This window comes from Bos mutus, chromosome 17 (assembly GCF_027580195.1).
Source record: "Bos mutus isolate GX-2022 chromosome 17, NWIPB_WYAK_1.1, whole genome shotgun sequence".
Lineage (NCBI taxonomy): Eukaryota > Metazoa > Chordata > Mammalia > Artiodactyla > Bovidae > Bos > Bos mutus.
In genome coordinates this window covers 10657751-10681459 of record NC_091633.1, presented here as the reverse complement: position 1 = coordinate 10681459, position 23709 = coordinate 10657751, and the positions used below count along the sequence as shown (strand labels likewise).

Genomic DNA, 23709 nt, shown 5'->3' with positions numbered 1-23709 from the left:
AATTATAAACAATAATTATTTTCTTAATGATAGTTTATGTCACTGATCCTAAAAAAAAAAAGAAATAAAATGCATCATCGGTTATAAATCCTGCAGGCATAAAATTATTTTGTGATAGATACTGTGAAAGCTTTTATTAACTGGTTATGGGTTGAAATTTCTGGCTGATTCCATGTTTAAAGCTGTTTATAATGAATGAAATATCACAAGCCTATTAAGAATTTGTTCTATATAAAATGAAAAGATCTCTACTGGAGGACAGTTTCCTAGGGGGAAATATAAACAGTAGGATTCTTCTTTTATTTTGAGATTTAGTCCATGTGAGGATTCATTCCTTTGAAAGATTTTTTAGAGCCATAAGGGCATATTGAGTACTGGGAACACCTTTGAGAAATGTTCAGATCATAGAACCAGGGGGCTTGGGGCCAGGCTGTGGAGCTAGAAGATCATTATTTTTGCCTTAGCTTATTATTTTTTGCTCTATTTTCTGAATCTTAGTATATCCTTGCTAGAATTTGGGGCCCCCTTGTCATACTCTGGTTTGGTAATCAGGTTAATCTGTGTGTCAACTGTTGTTACTCACCATTTTCATTCCTTTTACCAGCAAATACTAGCTGTGGACTTCCTCTAAAAATGCTTCGGAAGACACCCATTTATACCTGTGGTACATACTTGGTGATGCTGGTCCCACCTCCAGGGGGATCAGGCAGCTCTGCCACCCGCTCTCTTTTTGGTGGAACAAGTGGTTTGTCGTCTTTAAAAAGTAAGTGAACTTTATTTATGGCTCTTTTCCCAATTTGTCTCCGACTCTGAAATATAAGGTTTTTCCTAATAGTGATTTTGCACTTACTCTCTTAAATGTTTGCAAAAGCTCTTTGATAGCAACAAAAAACCCTATCAGTATCATCATAGGCTAGGAGGAATGAAAAATAGAATTTTTGTAGATGATGTAATAGTATACTTCTGAAAACTATTGTCCTGTAGAATTACTCAGAATAATAATGAGGTCAGAAAGATCTTAGGAAATAAAATAATCTGTCATCACTTTATTTATTGATGACACAGCAAGAACACTACCCACCATAGAGCTATTAAAATAAGTCTGTGAGAGAACGAACTTATGGTTCTTGGGGGGAAGGATGGGGGCAAGGGATAGTTAGGGAGTTTGGGATAGACATGTACACACTGCTATGTTTAACATGGATAACCAGCAAGGTCCTACTGTATAGCACAGGGAAGTTGGCTCAGTGTTATGTAACAACCTAGACAGGAAGGGCGGAGAAGACAATGGCACCCCACTCCAGTACCCTTGCCTGGAAAATCCCATGGAGGAGCCTGGAAGGCTGCAGTCCATGGGGTCGCTGAGGGTCGGACACGACTGAGTGACTTCACTTTCACTTTTCACTTTCACGCATTGGAGAAGGAAATGGCAACCCACTCCAGGGTTCTTGCCTGGAGAATCCCAGGGACGGGGGAGCCTGGTGGGCTGCCGTCTATGGGGTCGCACAGAGTCGGATACGACTGAAGTGACTTAGCAGCAGCAGACAGGAAGGGAGTTTGGGGGGAAAATGGATACGTGTATACGTATGGCTCAGTCCCTTTGCTGTTCAGTTGAAACTATCACAACATTGTTAATTGGCTATACCCCAAATACAAAATAAAAAATGTAGAAAGCAAAGGTCTGTGAAATGCCTCCATTTTAGGACACATATGTGTCTCTGAAATGTTAAGCAAATAATGTATATGATACAAAATAATGTGCAAAAATTCATTAGTGTTAAGTGTACACATATTTTTATAAAAGAGGGAGGTGTACTATCATGATTAAAGTATAACTTACATACCATAAAATTTACCCATTTAAAATATACAATTCAGTGGTTTTATATATTTAGAATTGTCCAACCATCACCACTATCTAATTATAAAACATTTCTATCACTCCAAAAAGAAATCCCATACCCATTAGCAGCCACTCCTTTCCCCACCCCCTCACCCAGCCTGTGGCCTCCACCAGTGTGCTTTCTGACTATGGACTTATCTATTCTAGACTTTCCATATATGTGGAATTACGAAGTATATGTGCTTTTCATTTCAGTTCAGTTCAGTCGCTCAGTCGTGTCTGACTCTTTGCGACCCTATGGACTGCAGCACGCCAGGCCCCCCTGTCCATAACCAAATCCTGGAGCCTACCCAAACTCATGAACATTGAGTCAGTGATGCCATCCAACCATCTCATCCTCTGTCGTCCCCTTCTCCTCTTGCCCTCAACCTTTCCCAGCATCAGGGTCTTTTCAAATGAGTCAGCTCTTTGCCTGAGGTGGCCAAAGTATTGGAGTTTCAGCTTCAACATCAGTCCTTCCAATGAACACCCAGGACTGATCTCCTTTAGGATGGACTGGTTGGATCTCCTTGCAGTCCAAGGGACTCTGAAGAGTCTTCTCCAACACCACAGGTCAAAAGCATCAATTCTTCATTGCTCAGCTTTCTTTATAGTCCAACTCTCACATCCATACATGACTACTGGAAAAACCATAGCCTTGACTAGTCGGACCTTTATTGGCAAAGTAATGTCTCTGCTTTTTAATATGCTATCTAGGTGGGTCATAACTTTATTTCCAAGGAGTAAGCATCTTTTAATTTCATGGTTGCAATCACCATCCGCAGTGATTTGGGAGCCCCCAAAAAATAAAGTCAGCCACTGTTTCCGCATCTATTTGCCATGAAGTGATGGGACCGGATGCCATGATCTTAGTTTTCTGAATGTTGAATTTTAAGCCAACTTTTTTACTCTCCTCTTTGACTTTCATCAAGAGGCTCTTTAGTTCAATTCTTCATTTTCTGCCATAAGGGTGGTGTCATGTGCATATCTGAGGTTATTGATATTTCTCCTGGCAATCTTGATTCCAGCTTGTGCTTCATCCAGCCCAGTTTCTCATGATGTACTCTGCATATAAGTTAAATAAGCATGGTGACAATATACAGCCTTGACGTACTCCTTTTCCTATTTGGAAACAGTCTGTTGTCCCATATCCAGTTCTAACTGTTGCTTCCTGACCTATATACAGGTTTCTCAAGAGGCAGGTCAGGTGGTCTGGTATTCCCATCTCTTGCAGAATTTTCCACAGTTTATTGTGATCCACACAGTCAAAGGCTTTGGCATAGTCAATAAAGCAGACATAGATGTTTTTCTGGACTGTTGCTTTTTTGATGATCCAGCAGATATTGGGAATTTGATCTCTGGTTCCTCTGTCTTTTCTGAAACAAAGCTTGAACATCTGGAAGCTCACAGTTCATGTATTGCTGAAGCCTGGCTTGGAGAATTTTGAGCATTACTTTACTAGCGTGTGAGATGAGTGCAATTGTGCGGTAGTTTGAGCATTCTTTGGCATTGCCTTTGTTTGGGATTGGAATGAAAACTGACCTTTTCCAGTCCTGTGGCCACTGCTGAGTTTTCCAAATTTGCTGGCATATTGAGTGCAGCACTTTCACAGCATCATCTTTTAGGATTTGAAATAGCTGAACTGGAATTCCATCACCTCCACTAGCTTTGTATGTAGTGATGCTTCCTAAGGCCCACTTGACTTCACATTCCAGGATGTCTGGCTCTAGGTGATTGATCACACCATTGTGATTATCTGGGTCATGAAGATCTTTTTTGTTCAGGTCTTCTGTGTATTCTTGCCACCTCTTCTTAATATCTTCTGCTTCTGTCAGGTCCATACCATTTCTGTCCTTTATTGAGCCCATCTTTACATGAAATGTTGCCTTGGTATCTCTGATTTTCTTGAAGAGATCTCTGGTCTTTTGCATTCTGTTGTTTTCCTCTATTTCTTTGCACTGATTGCTGAGGGAGGCTTTCTTCTCTCTCCTTGCTATTCTTTGGAACTCTGCATTCCGATGTTGATATCTTTCCTTTTCTCCTTTGCTTTTTGCTTCTCTTCTTTTCACAGCTATTAGTAAGGCCTCCTCAGACTTAGTGACTGGCTTTTTCTTAACTGAAACATAATGTTCCCAAGTTTCATCCATGTTGTAGCACAAATCATTGCTTCATTTCTTTCTATGGCCAAATCATATTTGATTGTATGGATATACTGCATTGACATTTGAATTCTTTCTGCTTTTTGGCTGTTTTGAGTAATGCTACTATGAGCATTCATGTACAAGTTTTTGTGTGGACATGTTGTCATTTCTCTTGGGTGTATGTGTGAGAGGAAAATTCTAGGTCCTGTGGTACTTCTGTGTTTAACCTTTTGGAGGGACTGCTGAACTGTTTTCCCGTGGCTGTACCATTTTAGAGGCTCATTAGCAATGGTTCCAATTTTTCCACATTCTCTCTAACATTTGTTATTTTCCCTTTTTGTTGTTCTTGTTGTTTTACTAGCCATCCTAGTGGATATGAAGTAGTATATCATTGTGGTTTTGATTTGCATTTCCCTAGCAGTTAATGATGGAGAAGGCAATGGCACCCCACTCCAGTACTCTTGCCTGGAAAATCCCATGGATGGAGGAGCCTGGTGGGCTGCAGTCCATGGGGTTGCAAAGAGTCAGACATGACTGAGCGACTTCACTTTCACTTTTCACTTTCATGCATTGGAGAAGGAAATGGCAACCCACTCCAGTGTTCTTGCCTGGAGAATCCCAGGGACTGGGGAGCCTGGTGTGCTGCCGTCTCTGGGGTCGCACAGAGTCAGACACGACTGAAGCGACTTAGCAGCAGCAGCAGCAGCAATTAATGATGTTGAACATCTTTTCTTGTGCTCATTGACTTTTTGTATATTCTTTGGAGAAATATCTATTCAAATTCTTTGTCCATTTTAAAATTGGGTTATTTGTCTTTTTATTGACCATTAATCATCTTAAACCTTTTTATTTAGTTTCCTTGGCATGGTTTTTTCCCCCACTCAATTGAAATTAGCCCCACTTGATTAAAACAGGTTTTCATGGTGCCATTTTTTCGTGAGGATATAGCTTACTCAGTGATTCTATTTTAGACCAACGAATGAATAAATGCTGAAATTCCTTCTGTGCCCTCTTCCACAGTGGTCACTGTGGAGGCTACTCAGTAAGTGGAGTAAGAGCTCATAGTCTGGTTAGGAGAAATGATGTCGGTGTGTGAAACAGCTAGAAAACGAAGCATGATGCTGTTTTCTCTGCCTGAACCGTGGGGAGCAGATGTAAATGCTGCAGAATCAGAGACAGAAAGGGTCATTGTCAAGTGGGGTAGAAGGGAGACACTTCATGAAGTTTTGAGTTTGTCCTGAAAAATGGCTGTTATTCATGTAAGTGGCCACATGGGGAAAGGCATATGCATGGGAAACACAATGAAAAAGAGATTTGGAGAAGACCATTTGTTGGTGTGCAGGACAGAACAATAGAAAATAGAAAAGAAACAAAGAGTGCCATTTAGATCACAGCTCAAGTCAGTCGTGATGAGAATCTGGATTACTAGGGTGATGCGACTAAAAGCGAGAAATTTGAGACACTGCTCAGATTTTCTGTTGAAAAGTGGGGAAGAAAATAACATCAGTAATAGAGCTAGCCCATCTGCCACAGCAGCCATTGAAGAGCAGTGACTATGGCTCTGTGCTACCCCCTAGCCAGGGGCCTCAGCAAGGGCCACCAGATGACCAAGAACAAGAACAGCCCCACCAGACATGATGCAGAAGGTGTGCACCTTTGCCCCTGAGGAGCAGCATGCCATGGTCTCCCAAGAACAAGCAGGCCCTCAAGTTCATCAAGAAAAAAGGTGGGGACATATATCCGTGCCGAGAGGGAGAGAGAGAAGCTGAGTAATGTCCCGGCCACCATGAGGAAAGCAGCATCCAAGAAGGACTGAGCCCCCTCCTCTCTGTCCCAATAAAACCTTTTCAGGAGAAAAATTAGCAGCTAGCATATATGTGCTGGTGTAGATCCTTGACGTATTTTTTAACTCACTTAATCTTCACAATAACTGTATAAAGTAGATACTTTTATTATCTCCACTTTACACGTGGGGCAACTGAGAGGTTCAGTAAATTTGCCAGGGTCACACAGAAGTGGTAGAGCTATAATTCAAATTCAGAATCCTAAAGTGCATGCTTGTCATCACTGCACTCGCCTTTGTTAAGGGAAAAGGCCAAAATCTCTCCAAATTTTAGAGCCAGTGCTTGGAAGGATAGCAACTGACTTGTGTTTGAACACCCTCTGACCTTTATTGAGCACCAAATGTATGTAAAGTATTTCTTGTAAATATTGCTACTTTTTGATGTTAATGATCATAACCCCTCTTGCAATTACCCTTTTGACAATCTATATTGAAAAAACCCATATGTAAAAGTTGCTGTTTTAAAAACACTTTCAAAAATATACTTCACTTTGATGGCTGTTCCTCATACCGTTTGGAGCTCTGAGTAGTGGGATTTTAGTCCATCGTGCATCTAAGCTGACTTCTCTTCACTCTGGGCACCATGGGGATGAGTTGGCTGTCCGTTAGTGCCTTCTGAATTTTGCGGAGTCAAACAGTTGGGAAAAAAAAAGAAAAAAATATGATTCACTACATTGGAAGAGACTTTATGACAGGGTTTTTTTTGTGTGTGTGATCTTAACATGTGTCTTTTGTCTCCTCACTGTTATACCAATAGACAACCAAAACAGGATGTGATTTTGATGAAAGTCTTTATATTAAGAGGCTAAAATTTAACTCACCATCATTCATCTCAAGGCTTACTAAACTGTTTGTTTCCGAAGTCCTGGCCTCTAGCTTGGTGTATAATATTTCGGATGGTCAATTCACAAGTCGTGCCGACCTCATAGATGCTGCTGGAAGCTCCTTGGGGCGTGGTGCTCTTGTACCAGGATTGGGTAAGAATTAAAAGCCCACATTTATTGTCCTTGGAAAAATTCAAAATTTTAGCAATTTCTCTCAAAAAGTCTTGCCAGTTCTCTATGGTATTCTAGTTTCCTTGAAAGAATTTTTTTATGCTACTCTTTAGTTGTGAGGATTAATATAAGAAATTGTCATATGTGAAATTCCTCTGCATAAATTATGGTTGAAGATACTGTCCGTTATAGGTTATATGATGATCCTATAACAAATTTTTCTCAAGTTCATGCCGTAAAGAAACTTCTTTCCCCTAAGGGTTTGGTATACTTCTTATTGTTAGAAGATGAGCATTATGTAGTGTATTGGATATTCTGTTTGCCTTGGCACCTAGGAAACTTGATTCTGAGTTTAGGGTTCAGTTACTAAGGCTTTTACTGCGTGTTAATGTTAACTAGTCCTATTGTACCTGAGTTTTAATGTAAGCTACTTGAATCCTTTTTGGAGTTGAAAAGGTTACAATGTAAGTCACTGACTAAAAACTTTCTATTCCTTGAAACTATTCCATTCTCACATATGAGTTAAGCCAAGTAGACTGAATCCTTTGAGCCCCAGTCTACTGCTTTGCCATCTCTGGGGAGCATCCTTGCCCTTCTACTCTTTAGCAGTGCTTATGAGAAGTATATATCCAGCAGTGATAGTTGTATAAAGGTATATATATATATATATAAGTATATATCCAGACATGATAGTTGTATAAAGATTGCTCTTTTTGCAGGTGCCTGTTATGATACAGTGAACAACATGCTGTGGACATGCTCGAATGACTATATCGATCAGTGGTGTAATCCTGGGAATCAGGCCTTCCATTACGTCTGCCAGAGACTTGGAGTCAGCCATATCATCACTGAGCCCAAAGGTGGGTGCACTCATTGTCCTATGGGAAGAGATGCTCCCCCGGGAAATAAGAGACAGCACAGCAGCAGTGTAAGTGGGAATGTACCCCAAGCAGCAAAGTGTGTCAACAGCCTTCCCTCTTCAAATTTAGAGTTTAAAATTCTTGTTATCTGATTGGTTTATGATTAAGTAAATAAATAGAGCTTTTGAGGTGGTCCACAGACTTTTTTTAAAAGGAAATTGTTACGACCCTTCTGAATTGTCAAAACTTTAGTACAGAAATTCATTCTTTGTTTGTATTTGGCATGGGATTATATAATGTTATGTTTTGTTTTGTTTTGCTTTAAAAATAACTTACTTATACACAGACTTACAATTTGATAGAATATCCAGCAAATGACCTTTAGATTTCTTAATATTAAAGTTGTTAATATTAAGAATTATTAACTTAATATTAATTTAAAATCTCATGACTTCAAAGTCAACTACAGTGGTATGTATGGAGTAGTGAGTAGCTCAGCAAATCCTCTCTTGATAAAGCAGTGATAAAATGAACTGAATTATCACAAACAACTCTTTCTACAAAATTAAAATACCAACTAAAAAAGTATTTCTAGACTCTGGAAATTGACCAAAGGGATATAACAAATTCAGAAGCAGTATTCATTAAAACAAAAAACCCACTGAACTTAGGCTAGAACAGTAGAAGTCTGTGGTGTTCTTAGCTGGAGATACCCCTGTCTCCCACCGTAAGCTTGATCAGTGCCGTAATTCTGGCAGGGTGGGGCAGATCATGGAAGCCAGCAGCTTTGCTGCCAGAAGGGGCTGACTGATTTGGAGTGGAGCATGGGAAAAACTCATGCTCAGCAGCAGTGTCAATAACAGTAGTGGTCTTGGTGGCAAACAGAGACAACCAGTGGCTTAACTAGCCTGAGGTTGTGGTCCTGGTTAGGGCAAGCAGCAAACCAGTAAACTAGCCAGAAATTTACTGGTGAAATTTGGGTAATGAGAAAGCTACAAAAAGACCTTCATAAGCTCCCCCAAACATCTGAAGAAGCCAGAGAAGGCCCAAACTGTTCACATAGGCCTGGCTGAAAATGAGCCGTCATACACATGCAGAAATTTGAGAGGGTCCAGCAGAAGGTGAAAAGCATGGAAGAGTTTAAAACTGCCTAAACTTTGTGCTTCCCGCATAAAACATGATCCATCCAGGGTGGAAGTCGTACTAGCTCAGGGTGTTGGAGCACAACCTGTGACTCAGACAAGGTTATTTCCTACCTACCGCTAGGAAGATAGCCTTAAAAAGAAAAATGAGAATAATAAAAATAAACAAATGAAAGAAAAGAAATAGTAAAATAGAAAGAAGAATTTTTTAAAAAGTGAGCAGAGAAACCAGTAGCTAAACACTGCAGGCAAAACTCAGATATTAGATTTAGAAGATGAAGACTTTAAAGCAGCCTTTATAAATACATTCAGAGAACTAAAGAAAACCATGTTTAAAAGACTAAAGGAAAGTATAATGATCATAATTATAAACAAATAGAGAATTTCAACAAAGAGTTTATTTGTTTTAAAAAAAAAAAGAACTAGTTGGAAATTCTGGATTTGAAAAGTTCAGTGACTAAGAAAAAAAAATTATTAGAATGGCTCAACAGCAGATTTGAGATGGTCAGAAAAATAATCAGCAAAGTTGAATATAGGTGAATAGAGATTTTTCTAGAAGAGTTACCAGCATGGAATCTAAGCTGATATGGCCTGAATTCACATCCCAACTCTACCATTAGTATCTGTGTGATCTCAGGTGAGTTACTGACTCTGATTCTTGAGTCACTTCTCTACAAAACAGGGCTGAAATAATCAAAGTTGATAGCGATATTGTAAGGTAATACATGCAAAGCATTCAGCCCATTGTCTAGCATATAGAAGGACTCAAAAAGTAGCTACTTACGCTTTTTTTAAAAAATGGAAATTCCCAGGTGTTTTCACCCCAGCACTCTGTGGCAAGGAATAGAGTTCTCCAGCAGTAGTGGCAGAGATTGGAGCCAAATTAGTCTCTTCTAGCGTGCATGTACCTTTTGTAAGTGAGAGGTATGTTCTGTGGTGACCACCCACAGAGATTTCTTTCCTCACAGACTTTCCTTTTCATCTTCTAGAAGAGGCTATAACCACGAATGAGGTTATAAACCAATTATTGCACCACGTTGGTGCGATGTGCATACACCAACTCAATCTTCTTGCTACCAACCCCAATCTTCCAATCACAAGTGTCTTGGGCAAACAGCATCCCATTGAAGCACACCATCTGAGCAGTATTTGTGACATTATGGAGAAGGCCATGGTTAATGGAGACACCTGTATTATACGCTGCATTCTTGTTGTCTTTCAGGTAAATATACTGTTTTGAGATAATTGAAATAGAGAAAAAGAAACACAGACTCTGGCTTCCGTCAGCTAATTTCTACCAGGATAAAAATATTATCACATTCCTGTTTTGGAACTTAACCACGTTCTAATCCTGTAATTAGAATAACCATCATACTCATTGCACTGCAGTTAATGGAATATTGCTATATGTAGCTCATTGCAATTAATACATGTAAAATATTTAATTATACCATTACACAATAGAAGAGATTGTGTTTAAAAATACACCTCGGTATTTATTCATAAGAATAACTAGCCTGTTCTTTCTTCATAGGGATAATTTTATTCCCAGTAGAATTAGCATTTTCAGATATACCCCTTCTGTTTCTGTAGGTGGTGTTTAAATTTTTCTTCAGCCCACAAACTGAAAGGAATCGAGACATCATTCGACGGTCAGGATTGCTTCTTTGGCAGTTGTTGATGGCACCCAAAGATCAAATTTGCCCTGAAATTCAGAAGGAGGTCTGCCTTGCCATCAGGTATTCAGCACAATTTTCTTAGTGCTGTCTACCAAAGGCTTCTTCTGCGCTTCATTGTAATTGTCCCTCTAGGCTGTTAGCCTCCCATGTCTCCTGCCCCATCCCATAGTCAGGACCTCAGGGACTCAGACGTTCCTCATGTATGGATCTTAAAATAGCAAAAGAAAAAAACAGTCCCTATAAGTAGATATTTTGGTGGTTTGCAAATAGATGTTCTTCTCATTTTGGTCAAAGTGTGGCAAGGTGGTTAAGAAACAGGCTTTGGGGGACCTCCCTGGTGGTCCAGTGGCTAATACTTCACACTCCCAGTGCAGGGGGCCCAGGTTTGATCCCTGATTCGGGAACTAGATCCCACATGCTACAACTATGAGTTTACATGCTGCAACTGAGTCCCACGCAGCCAAATAAATTAAAAAAAGAACCAGGCTTTGGCATCAGGCAGACCTGGATTCTAATCTTTGCTCTGCCAGTTACTTCTCAAATGGTTTTCTGCTACAATCTACATCTAGCTGGCTTCACTACAGTGATTTTGTATAACTCAGTTCTCTCTAACTGGTTCAGCATCTAGCCTCAGATAAGTTATCATTTTGGTAATTCACAAATATGAGGAGTGGGATCCTGTTTATCAAGACGGTCATTGGACTGAATCACAACAGTAAATTTAGGTTCCACTGCCTTTTTAGTGGTGAAACTGTACTCAAAATGGCATCTTTAATAAAAATTTTAAAACTTAGAGTTTGGATATTCTAGAACACGTGTTTAAAAACTTCAACTTTTCTGTCATTTCAGCTCTGGTTTAAATATCTTGTACCCAGGTGAAACTGAAATCAATAACTTACTTAAGCTGGTCTTAACAGAAGGTGAGAATTATCCTTTAATTACCCTTGAAAAACCATCCTTTTTTTGTCCCTAAGGAAATGACTGAATTTTATTTTTTTCTTCATATCTGTTAGCATTATTTTTAAAAGTGCACATATGCCAACACTTAAACCAGATTGAAAGCAGAAACCATGTTCTATATATTGTCAAGCTTTGTAAACCTCTTTCTAGCCCCACTGTGTAGCATAATGTACCTGGTTATAGATGTTCAAAGAACATTAAAGATAATGATTTCTTGGGATTTCTAAGACAGTTGTTCCCCCACACATTAAAACTCAACTTTTAAAGTTAGACTCAATGACAGCAACAAAACTCACCTTGTTAAGAACACTCTGCATTTATAAGCAACATTAAAGAATTAGAAGTTTAAAGAATTAGAAATCGCACTTCATGAAATATCAAGACAGTAACTCCACTTTAATCAGGATGTACTGGTTAAAGAAAGTCTGATTGGTTGTGATATAGTATTTGCTGCTGTTGTTTGTCTTAGTACATATGCCTGGTGCCCCTCAATTGTCAACAGTCTTCTCATTTACAAACTTTAAAAAAAATAGTATCAGTTTTCTAAGCATGGTTGTTAAGATAGTTTATGGAGCTTTGTTCTGTGCTAGGAGAGAGAAACAGTGGCCTCTCCCAGCTTCGGGATGTGATCCTCACTAATTTAGCTGAACAACTTCAAAACAACCGATTCGGCAGCGAGGAGGAGGATCATTACAGGTGATGTGATGTGATTCACTGCTAGCCTTTTCTTAGTGTTTTCCTCAGTAATTAATTTACACTTAAATGTGTTTGATCATCTTGAGTCTCCTGTAATATCTTTTGCTATAATTAGCATGTTAAGTCTAAACTGTGGATCCAACTGAAAGATAAAAAATCCCACAGTTGCCCTAATAAATGATAATAGCACATTTCAGTTTTATGAGTGAAATAACTTGAGCCTGGCAAAAAGAGCACTTGGCGGAAGTAACAGGTGGAGGTTATTTAGGAAATGTTGGTAAAGGGCATCATCTAATTGCTGGTCTATGAGAGGCTGGGAGGTGTGGCTAGAGCTGGTGAGTAGAGGAAGATGTGTCTCTGCTATTTATAAAATACTTGAACTAGGTGCTTGAGTACCATTGTATTTCCATAAATTTAATTTAGACAATATATCTAGTTGTTAGCATCATTACTAAGTAAGATGATTCACTTACAGAGCCAATGAATTTTTCGTATCTGCTATTTGTCATCTTGTACTGATTGTGTAAGTTTTATCCTTTTATTAGTTAACCATCAGTATCTTATTGTTACATTTTTCCTACATTTTAAAGACTAAATGATGAACTTTTACACTACATTCTGAAGATTGTTGTACGAGAATCCTGTATCTTAATCACCAAGTGCCAAACTGTCTCTAAAGATGATTTTCAAAAACTCCTTTCAACTGTGCCTGTAAGTAAAAATGTGTTTAATGAAAGCAAAATTATATCAAGTGTCCTTGTTTTCATTTTACCATTTTAAAGTATGTGTGTACACACATACTTATACACATACTTTTCAAGGATAGACTTAATTGATGAAAGTCAATGAACAGCTGTGCTTGTCTTAGAAATGTAGAACTAGACAAATCCACTTAGAGTATTTTCTCCAAAGACTTTATTCCTCCAGCTTAAATATCTTAATGCAATAAATTGTTAGACTGAATTTGGATGTTTTCATTTTGTTTAAAATCCTGGGGATTTTCCTTCTATTAATTTTTAATTTAGCATTGTTTTCTAAACCAGCAGTGATTTACAGAGACTGATAAGAACCAAAAGATTCTTTTAAGGGTTTGGGTAGAGTCTTCTGTCACAGAGATGCATGTGAGGGGGAGGGGGGAAGAGGAATTACTTATTAAGAGGCAGAAGTTCAAGTATCAGAGTGATTAGTGAGCAATGTATAGCAGAAGGCAGAAAGTTATGATAAATGTATTGAAATAAGTTACCTGAGAAACTAACTTGGTCTGTTTTCTGTACTTTCTCTTTTGCTTCCCTTATCAAAATCTTTTAAAAACGTGAGCCCTTCTTTCAGTACAGTTTAGATCATTTAAATGCCCTTATTTGTATTAAAGGCCGCATCCTCCTGCCTGCGCTATCTGATGGCAGTTCAGAACCACCTTCTCAGTAACACTATTTTGATTAAGCCTGATGAGAATGATGACAGTGACAACTCCTTGCAGGGAGAGACATTGAAGGTACAGGTAAACACCAAGCTTTATTCTAACGATGCTTTCTACCCAATGTGTAAAAGCACAGCTTAACTGGCTAAATTTCTGTCTTTGATGATGTCAGAGTTCACCATGTGGCCTATATTTTTGTGTGAGGTAATATTAGGTCACTCATCTCATAGATTTTTATGTCATTGCACGGTGGTTACCATATTTGTGACACTCCCATAGTGTGTCATCCATGAGCTCCTGTCAGTCTTTTTGTGGCTTTATTTTCATCTGTTTTTAAGAATTGGCACTTAACAAGTGATCTCATATGCACCTGAAAAGTTTAAGTATAAATATATGTATGTATATATAATAAATATAGGTAAATGAATCTGGGAGCGTAACATTTTAAACAGTTTTGACATCTTGGCTGGTTTATTGTGTTCTCTTGATTCAGATAACTTTAAAAAGGTGATAATTTTCTCATACTCCTTATATTGAATAATTTCTGAACCTATAGTTCATTTCATTTTTGGTAATTATTTTTAAGTTAGCTTCTGTATAAACTCAATAATTTGTTCCCACATGACAATTTATAGCAATCTACAGATTTTTTTTTTTTTTAGTAGCCCTGGTTGTTATAATCTTGACAGGTGCTTGAGGCTGTTGTTTGCATTGTTCTTCAGAATTTCAACTTCGTTGGGAGAATTGGAGAAATTCATAAGAACTCAATTTTTCTTTAAAATGTTGACTAAAACACATTGAAAAATTAACGAAGAAAGCTATAGCTAAAGATAAAAACCACTATAGTTTGCCCTTTTCTTACCCTTTTACACACACACACACACAAACACACATATAAAAGGGTTCATACATCTGCTAGCTCATATTTATGGGTTTTATCTCATTATGTAATCAGTTTTTAAACAGGCAGAAATACATGAATTAATCATTTAAATTGATTACACTTAATTTGAAAGTGCTCTAATTTCCTAATCAGTATGAAGAGGCCAAAGCCTCTCCCTTGTGAGGCTGCTGTGAGAAATAGAGCCGAGGCCTGTGCAGTGCCTGGATGTGCTGCAGCCCGCAAGTAGTCAGCAGATGAAGGCTGACAGGATCTCATGTAGTCAGTTCAGAATGCCTTTCTCTTAATGATCAAAATGTCTAAATAATACCCCCAAAAGACCCCAGAAAATTCCAACAACAAAAAAACAGTGTTTTTATTTGAAAGACTAAATGTTACAAATCCTGAACTCCTGGAAGGAAATACTCCCGGTAAAGGCAGAATAGGCTGGCTTGTCTAGGAATTCTGGGGAAAAAACGGATACACATTTCACCTGAAGGGTTAGAGTGGTTTGTATTTTTTTTCCTAATAGGAAATAACTGTCAACTAAACATTTCTATGATCTTAACTAATGTTTCTTAACACGTTATTCAGTACTCGTACTCCCATGAACTCTCTAATAGTTATTCTTAATGTTTAATAGCCTGTAACTGCCTGCTACTTTCATTGAATTTTTAAACTTGCCTGTTTTCAAGTGTAATGGTTTAAAACGTTAAGTAAAAAGGTCACTTGCACTGTTTCAGAATGTTGTGTTTTTGTCTCATTTTATTCACCGCCTCTCCATGCACCTTTTGCTGTTGTGTTTTTCTCTTTAGCTATCCTCATCCTGCCCACGGCATTCTTCCACCTGGACAGTTTCTGGGCTGGTCACCGGGAGCTCTCCTGTGCTGGAGGGGACGGGAGAAACGCCTTTTCTCCCAGGGACTCAGTGTGCTCCCCGTGAAATACTGCGTATTTCTGTCAGCACTCCAGACCTTAGCCTCCCAACTCAGATTGTTACTTGCCATCCTTAGCGGAACGTACTGCATTGGGCTTACTCTGAACACTTCATTATTTAATTTGGAAATGCATCATTAAATACATCATTTTGTGTTGTCATTGTGAGTATATCGTCATCACAGAGCTTAAAAATAATTGTGTGATGTTTCCTACCTAGGAGTTAAAGGTCAGTATTTTGGCTCTTGCTACCCAAATCCTGACTGGATGTGATGAAGTGTTGGAAATGCTACAGCAGGTCACAACTGCCCTCATAAATAGTGACATACCCGACCGGGAGCAGAGGTGAGGACTTGGATTGTGAACTGTGGCCTGCTGCCCTTCAGGAAGAATTTGCTTATGAAAGCGAAATCTTTTAGAACAGAACATCACATGCTCACTTAATTCTGAGGCGTTTTTGTGAGACCAGGTTGGAATGGCAAGTGTTTCAAAGCCAAACACAGTTGAAATCTTTAATGGTGCTTTTAGGGAGGAGTGGGCTAACAGCCATGATCTGAGGGCTGCAAGGTATGGACACCATCCTCTCTGACACATGGGTCTTCTGCCACCCTCGTTCCCAAGTTGGCCTTTCCTTTCATTGCCTCACTCAGCACCGTGTGCGCTTAGTTTCCTTGTGGTGAATACTCTAGAGAGGAGGAAGTGACTCAGTGACACAGAAATAACTGCTCTGCAAAAGACGATACTGACACAGTATCCCGAGAATTTACTGTAATTTTACTTCTCCAAATACAGGAGTGATCTATTCAGAGGGTAAATCTCTCTTTCCCCGTACTAAAGCTCTTTCTCAGTCCTCCCCATTAAGATTTCTGCTATGGTTTCTTGTCAGAGATGAGTTACATCTTGTGTTTGTTGATTATTTCAGTGTTGAGATGCTGATCTGAAACAGTGCCCTGCAGTGTCTCTTTTCTCTAGTAACGCTGTCTGTCCCATGTCCCTGTTTCTTGCCCACTCCCAGAGGGCAGGTGGGCAGGCTAGAGCTGCCAACAGTGTGATCCAGAAAGGCATTGCACTGGGGCTTGTTGGGACATGTCAGGTTCACTGTGGGCACATGGAGCAGGTCCGCCTGGGGAGGACACACAGTCTGAGAGCCGGGGAGATGTGAGTGTTCCAACCCAAGCATCCTAAGTAGTTTAGAGAATTTACATAACCCACATGTTTCTTGGGGTGAGTCACATACCTTCGTTCTTTGAGCAGAGGATGAGTTATTAAGAATAGGATTTTAGGTAATCATTTCACAATATATACATATATCAAATCATTATACTGTACACCTTAAATTTATACAGTGATGTCAGTTATATGTCAATAAAACACGGGGTGGGGGGAGAGCATGATTTTAAAGACAAATTAAAAATCTACTTGCCTCTGTCCCACATGGGAACCAGTTTCTTTAGGCAGCTGAGTCAGCGTTGTAGCCATTCCCTGTCTCCTTATCAGATATTCAGTGCAACACTGCACCCTGCAGCCCCAGAGCCAAAGGAACTTGCAGGTGGTAACTAGAGTACCTGTTTGCATTTTAGAACCCATTTATAAAGTGCTTCAAAGGTGCTATAAAATGCACCATATAAACTTGGTAGGGCAAAAAAAATCACAGTTCAAAGGTAAAATCTATTACTAGATTTCTGTTCTTTCCCTCTCCCTCGTGGGAGGTGGAACATTTGTAGACTGAATTGCTGAAACAATAAATGCTTAGCTAGTACCAGGAGATGCAGTTTAAGAGAATGTGTCAAAGAATAATGATAGTGGCTTCTTCTCATGCCTGAGAATTGATGAAGCTGTATGTTTTCTTGAACTTTTGTAGGTTAAAAGGCTTGGAACAAGTTACTAAGGCTACTATGCTTGGTCACCTTCTCCCAGTGTTACTCACTTCCCTGATGCATCCAAATTTACAAACTTTGACCATGGCCGATGCCCTGATGCCTCAGCTAGTGCAGCTGGTACTCTATACCAGTCAGGTATGGTCCGAAGATGTGCCAAAGTGAACTGCTCTTTGGGAGCAGAAAATGAAATAAAGGTGCAATGAAGCAAAACATGGTGTCATAAAAATAAGTTGAAATAGTAAGGGAAAACAGTTTGTTTGACTAAATTACTTACTGCATTCATTTAACAAATATTAATTGCCAGTGAACTGTAAAAATACTATCTATGGTGCGACTGAGATCCTTCCATTATATTTAGTCTCCTGAGCCTTTGCTGGATATTGGTAATGAATATAAATGATATGTTCCAGAGTTAAAATGATATTAAGTGGTCTAAGTAGCAAAGCATTTCTTAGTGAAAGAGAACAGACTGGGATTGTGAAAAGATGACTTAGGTGAGAATTCTAAGTTTGGCTCTAGTACCATCCAGATGGGCGTCCTTGATAGCTCAGTTAGTAAAGAATCCACCTGCAATGCAGAAGACACCGGTTTGATACCTGGGTCGGGGAGATCTGCTAGAGAAGGGATAGGCTACCCACTCCAATATTCTTGGGCTTCCCTTGTGGCTCAGCTGGTTAAGAATCTGCCTGCAATGCAGGAGACCTGGGTTCAATCCCTGGGTTGGAAAGATCCCCTGGAGAAGGGAAAGGCTACCCACTCCAGTATTCTGGCTTGGAGAATTCCATGGACTGTATAGTCCATGGGGTCGCAAAGAGTCAGATACGACTGAGCAACTTTCACTTTCACCATCCAGATAACTGACACATAAGCACTTTAGGACATGATGCTTTTGTGTTTCAGACGGCTTTGCTGCTTAAAACCCAGTGTCCTGTTTTTGCTGAGGTGGGCTGTTCCCCATGTGGTGCATCAGACCAGAAGGGCAGGCTTTTGCCGGATGAGAGGTAAGGAGCACTGCTTCCTGCAGGAACCTCTGCCATGTTTTCCTCTGGTGAAAGCCTACTACTCCCTTTGTAGTACTCACTTTGTGATTTTTTTAACTGGGAAAAGACAGAGACTTCAGGGTCAAACCTTTACAGATAATTAAGAGAATGGCTTTGGAGATTATAGGAATGGGTTAGAATAAATTTCCCTGCAGATCAAGAGATTAGCTCAAAACTGAAAATTTTTCATATACCAATGATGGAGATGTACAGCTTGACAGTTTCTTAAAAAGTAAAAATATATCTACCATGTTATCCAGCTATTCCACTTCTAGGTATGTACACAAAAGAAAAGAAGGCACAGAGTCTTACAGAGACTTGTATGTGAAGGTTCACACAACAGCTTTAGTTAGAATAGTCCAAAATAAGAAACAAGTCCAAATGTCCATCAACAAGTGGAAGGGTAACACTGTGGTGTATCTGTGTAGTGGAATCCTACTCAGCAATAAAAATGAATGAACCACTGATATTTTCAACAACACAGATGAGTCTTAGAATACTTAGGCTGAGTGAAAAAAGTCAGAGCCCCCTGAGAAGTACAAACTATGATTCTACTTATATAAGATACAAAATACAAACTAATTTCCAGTGAAAGAAAATGAAGAAGTGACCACCAGGATTCCCATGAGGAAGGAGGAGACTTCAAAGGTATATACAGAAGGCTAAGCTTATCAAAATGTACACTTTAAATATGTGCTATTTATTATATGTCAATTACATCTCACTAAAGCTGTCTTTAAGAACATTGATCAGAAAGGAAAGACTTCCTGGTTTTTCTAGAGCAGCATGCTCTCTGGTTGAGCATTGTGTGGCAGTAAAAGTCTGTATCTTTGTTCAGTGCTATTGGCCATGGCCACCTGCTGTTACTGACCTCTTTCTGAGTGGCCAGTGTGGCCAATAAACTGAATTTTAATTGTGTTTCATTTAGATTCAATTTAAATGGCCACACTTGACAAAGTAACCCCTACATTGGATAGCGCAAAGCTGAAACAGAAAAAGAATTCCCCAACAGCTGAGTTTAGGGTATAGGAGTTTGTATTCCATGATACAAACTTGGGCTGTGAAGACCCTGAGAATTGAATTACAATAGAGAAGAGGACCTTCAAAGGCACTTTTCTTTAGTAAAAATTACAGTAAAAGTAGTCATGTAGACTCATAGGATTTTTAACACTTGGCATTTTAGTTATCAACAAGAGGAGACTGCAGGACCCTTCCTGTGTGATTTGGAAAATGGCCAGTCTTAAAGGCCCTTTACAGTATCTTTTCTCCCCTGAGGAATTTTAAATGAGAGTTGGCAAAGTGGTCTTCTTCTGGGTATGAATTCGGCTTCTCCCTTGAAAAAAAAGGGAGGGGGGGAATGCAAATATATTGTCTAACAAAGAAAAAAGAACCTTAAATATAGGAGTTTAAAAAACATTTCTGGGGACTTACATGGTGGTCCAGTGGCCAAGACTCTGCACTTATACTGCAGGGTGGGCCTGGGTTTGATCCCTGGTTGGGGAACTAGATCCTATATGCTACACAGTGCAGTGTGGCCAATAAATAAAAGGCTTTTTGTTTGTTTGTTTTTGTTACAGTGTTGTCATACTGCCTATTGTAGAAAATTAAACCAAAATTTCTTAACCTTTCATATTTTACTGTGTATACCTTTTCCTTTCCTTGCTGTTAAGCTCCATTGCTTTCTGGTTTTAGAATGCTGGAAGAGAAGGAGGAGCCAGGGTTTCTCACTGGTTTAAAGATTCCTGCTCCATGGGCTGCTGGGAAGACTGTGGAAACAGTCCACCCTGTCAGAGACAACTATAAATTTAAAGAAACTGTCCACATCCCCGGAGCTCGCTGCCTGTACCTTAGATTTGATAGCAGATGCTCTTCGCAATATGACTATGACAAAGTAAGCAAGAACTGATTTAGTGTTGGTTTCACCTCTAATAAGCTGTTTTCTTTAGATGCTTCTTATTTTTCTTTGCTGCTGGTCACCATTCTTGACTTATTTCTGTCTGCAGAGATTTCTTAGGGAGAACTTTCTAAGATAATGACTTAAAGGGTAGTGACTGGCAGAGTCAGAGCCAGCACCTCTGCAGTCCAAGAGCAGTGTTTTAATGACATGTTGAAAGTGGACTTTTGTAAGCTTTCAAAAGTGTTGCATGCTGTTTACCTCTTGCCTTCCCTCTGTGCTTGGGATTCCTGTAGATGTGAGTGTCCATTCACTTCAAAAGGTCTCGCTGCCCAGTTCTTGGGGCTTCTCATGTATCTTTTGGGAGAAGGTGGCTTTTTATAGAAGGGCTTCAGATGTGCCTAGGACCTGGTTTATATTTATTTAAATTATTTGTTCTTCTTTGCCCTTACCTCAGAGCCCACACAGTTTGAGGAATTATAGTTTTTAACCTAGTGGCTTAACAATAGTAAGTAAAAGAAATCATTTTAGGGGTTGAAGTATTTTCCTTTGTATCTAATTGTTGCATTGCAAACCATTCTGTTGAGCTTATGTGGAAAGGCTAATACAATTGTGACATGTAACATACAGGTACAACTGAAGGATTGTCTGATAGTGTTGTATGCACACAGGGTTTTTTTATGTGAATTGTTAACTATCTGTTGTCTTTTTCTGTGATCTGTATAAGGGCAAATGATCTTAAACGCCTTTAAGGGAGAGTTTTAGGTTAAAAATAGAGAACTTGTTAACTGTAAATACTGAGATGGTGAAACACATTACTGGGCAAATTATAGTATCCTCTTTCCCCCCTTATCTTCTAGGATAGTGACGATTCCCAGATGTCTAGAGGGGTTTAAGACTTGCCCCTAAAACTCACCTTAGCCGGAAGCAAGAGAATTTAGAAAATTCTTTAGTGGGTTTTTCAAAAAATATATCTCCTGGCATCAGTCTATCCCACTTCATAGCTCCTGGCAGTAGCTACCCCTATTTCCTACATTCATTTAGTAACTATTTAAAACAGAAATGGAAGATGTTACTGTTTTAGTTGGTGTCATTTTGTTTCTCCTTTAAAAAAAATAATAACTTGCATCTTCTGATGTAAGCTAACCTCCATCTGCTGTAGACATTAGTGTTAAAATGGAGGCTTAGGGAGGCTTACTACATGGATAAAAGTAACACTTACTTTTCCAGCGGTCCCTGGCTGGTGTCCCCCAAAGGTGCAGAAGGGTAAGAAATCATAAAGTGATGAAGCATCTAGGGCTTAAAGTGCAGCTTTTAGATATGAACTGAACTCAGCAGTGGTCAGAGTACATGTTACAAGACAGAATTTGGTATTTACAGAAGCCAGAGCCTTCTTCCTATGAAAGTATTTGAATGCCAAATGACCTCTAAATGTTTTTCCTGCGTGTTATTAATAGAAAGTTTGTTAACTGTGTATAAATGAATAGCTTTTATTGAAGAAAAATACTGATACATGAAAATTGACCCAAGAAGAAGCAGCCCCTTTTCTGACCCAAATTTTGTGTCATTTTCTTTTTATACCATTAAGCAACATTCTAAGAATACATGGCTTATTTTCAATTTGTTGCATCTTTTAAAATATTCACTCATTAAATTTTTTTGACTTTTGTTGTTGTATTAGCTATAACCATCTTACCATCTGCATTTGCTCACTTTATTAATTTGGGGGAGGATTTAAGGGGCAAACTATACCTGTCATTAATAGGCTATATCTCATTACTTAGAATTAAAACAGATTTTTAAAAAAATATGTACAGTAGCTGAGTATAACTTATTTTAATGTGAGGTCCCCAAGCCAATTAAATCGTGCTAATATTTGTTACTACTCTGAGGCTACCCTGTAAATACCAATGGCTGATTGCATCTAAACCAGTATCAGTTGTACCTAAAGAAAAAAATCAGGAAATATTAGTTATAATGACCCCAGTGCCTGGTTATAAATGTGTTTTTAAACAAACATTTTTTTGCAGCCTTTTTATTTGTAGATGTTGTTTTTGTTTTTCTTTTACAGTCTAACAGTATATTTTCTGTTTTGAAGTTGGTGATATACGCGGGGCCTAACACAAACAGTAGGAAGGTTGCTGAGTATGGAGGCAATACACTGGGATATGGCAGCCGTAGTGTCTTAGGAACTGGTTGGCCGAAAGACTTGGTGAAGGTATGGTATTCAGGCACATTCGCTTCCTAGAAAAGAAAATGACCTTGCATTCCTCATGGGCCCAAGTATTAACTGTAACTCTAGAGAAAATTTGCCATGGGGACTCTTATTGAGGTGGGGATCTTAGATAGGCCTTAAACTCACTAGAATGAGCTTCCTTTCTTTATAAGACATCAGACCCCTATCCACTCCAGAACTTGGATCTTTTCCATAGGTCGCCCCATGGGCTGAGGTTGTCATAGCATCTTTTCCCTGGCCATGGAAAGGACAGCTAGTTCTTCCTACTCACTTGTTCTCTAGACTCCCTCATGAGGGGTGTCCTAGAACCACAGAGCTGTTGCCTTTTTAAAATACGGAATCAGTGTTTTCAAATGAACTGGGGACTTGAGAGCAAAAACAATGATCCATTCTCAAACTGATGAGATTGGAGCCATGCTTTGTAATGTGGGCTTCAACTTGAAGTATGTCTATCTAGAATATAAATATGAACAGAAATGCCCACTGAGACCTGCAGACCTCTCCAGAGTCTGTTCCCATAGCTTTTATCTCAAATACATTACATACCTGCTTTAATTCAGCCACAGGCAGCAAGTTACCTCCAGATGGGTAGCCCAGATGCAGCCAGATCCAGATTAGCACAAGACTGAATTATTTTCTGATTTCCTACATTTTGTCTCTTACTCATGTTGTTGGTTCTACAACACAGAGCATGGTCTTTCAGCACTCTCTCTCTGTTCTTAAAGACATCTATTTGCCCACCTTATTGGCACAAGTGAGGTGGTAAAAGTGGAGAGGGGAAGGCAGAAAGCACAGAAACCTGGGGAATTTATTGAAGTTAGGCTCAAGATTTGATCTTTACTCTGGTCCCACTGTTGGGCAATTGTGGCCCATTTCACAGATGCCTCATTCCGAAAGCTCCCTGGTCAGGAAAGACAGCTGAGAGGGGATGGAATTTGAATCAAAAAGCAAGTGAGGAAAGGAGTGAAATATTGCTGTGTGGTCCTTTTCGAAAGTAAATCTCTAAAATTCATTGCTCTCTTGCAAACTGTGTGTTTTGTTTTTAAAGTGCATTTTCCCCCCTTAAATTTTAAGGTGGAAGGAGATACAGTCACCTTCTCCTTTGAAATGAGAAGTGGCCGTGAACACAACACTCCCGATAAGGCTATGTGGGGCTTTGCTTGCACAGTTCGCGCTCAGGTATTTGAACCTAACCACTGCTGTGGGCAGAATGTACTTTTTCCTGTGT

The 23709-nt window shown here is 39.3% G+C and overlaps 1 protein-coding gene, 1 non-coding gene and 1 pseudogene across 7 annotated transcripts in view; all 3 read left to right on the top strand.

The window, feature by feature from the left end:
* HECTD4 (HECT domain E3 ubiquitin protein ligase 4) overlaps positions 1-23709 on the top strand; it is a 170643-nt gene that overhangs the window by 80190 nt on the left and 66744 nt on the right. For 2 of the 6 annotated variants that reach the window (XM_070386054.1, XM_070386052.1), the window contains exons 9-23: positions 605-763; positions 6730-6843; positions 7581-7721; positions 9853-10085; positions 10457-10602; positions 11392-11462; positions 12093-12198; positions 12789-12909; positions 13568-13696; positions 15652-15776; positions 17293-17446; positions 18212-18312; positions 20044-20242; positions 22317-22463; positions 23556-23660. In XM_070386054.1, coding sequence (XP_070242155.1) covers positions 605-763; positions 6730-6843; positions 7581-7721; positions 9853-10085; positions 10457-10602; positions 11392-11462; positions 12093-12198; positions 12789-12909; positions 13568-13696; positions 15652-15776; positions 17293-17446; positions 18212-18312; positions 20044-20242; positions 22317-22463; positions 23556-23660 — 2051 coding nt within the window. The remainder of the gene's footprint in view (positions 1-604; positions 764-6729; positions 6844-7580; positions 7722-9852; positions 10086-10456; positions 10603-11391; positions 11463-12092; positions 12199-12788; positions 12910-13567; positions 13697-15651; positions 15777-17292; positions 17447-18211; positions 18313-20043; positions 20243-22316; positions 22464-23555; positions 23661-23709) is intronic. The other 4 variants (XM_070386057.1, XM_070386055.1, XM_070386056.1 and 1 more) reach the window with 4 other exon arrangements.
* On the top strand, positions 1126-6722 carry LOC138991476 (large ribosomal subunit protein eL36 pseudogene; annotated as a pseudogene).
* Positions 6359-6506, top strand: LOC138991520 (small nucleolar RNA SNORA79). Its single transcript, XR_011467500.1, has one exon. It is a non-coding gene; the product is annotated as a small nucleolar RNA SNORA79 (small nucleolar RNA).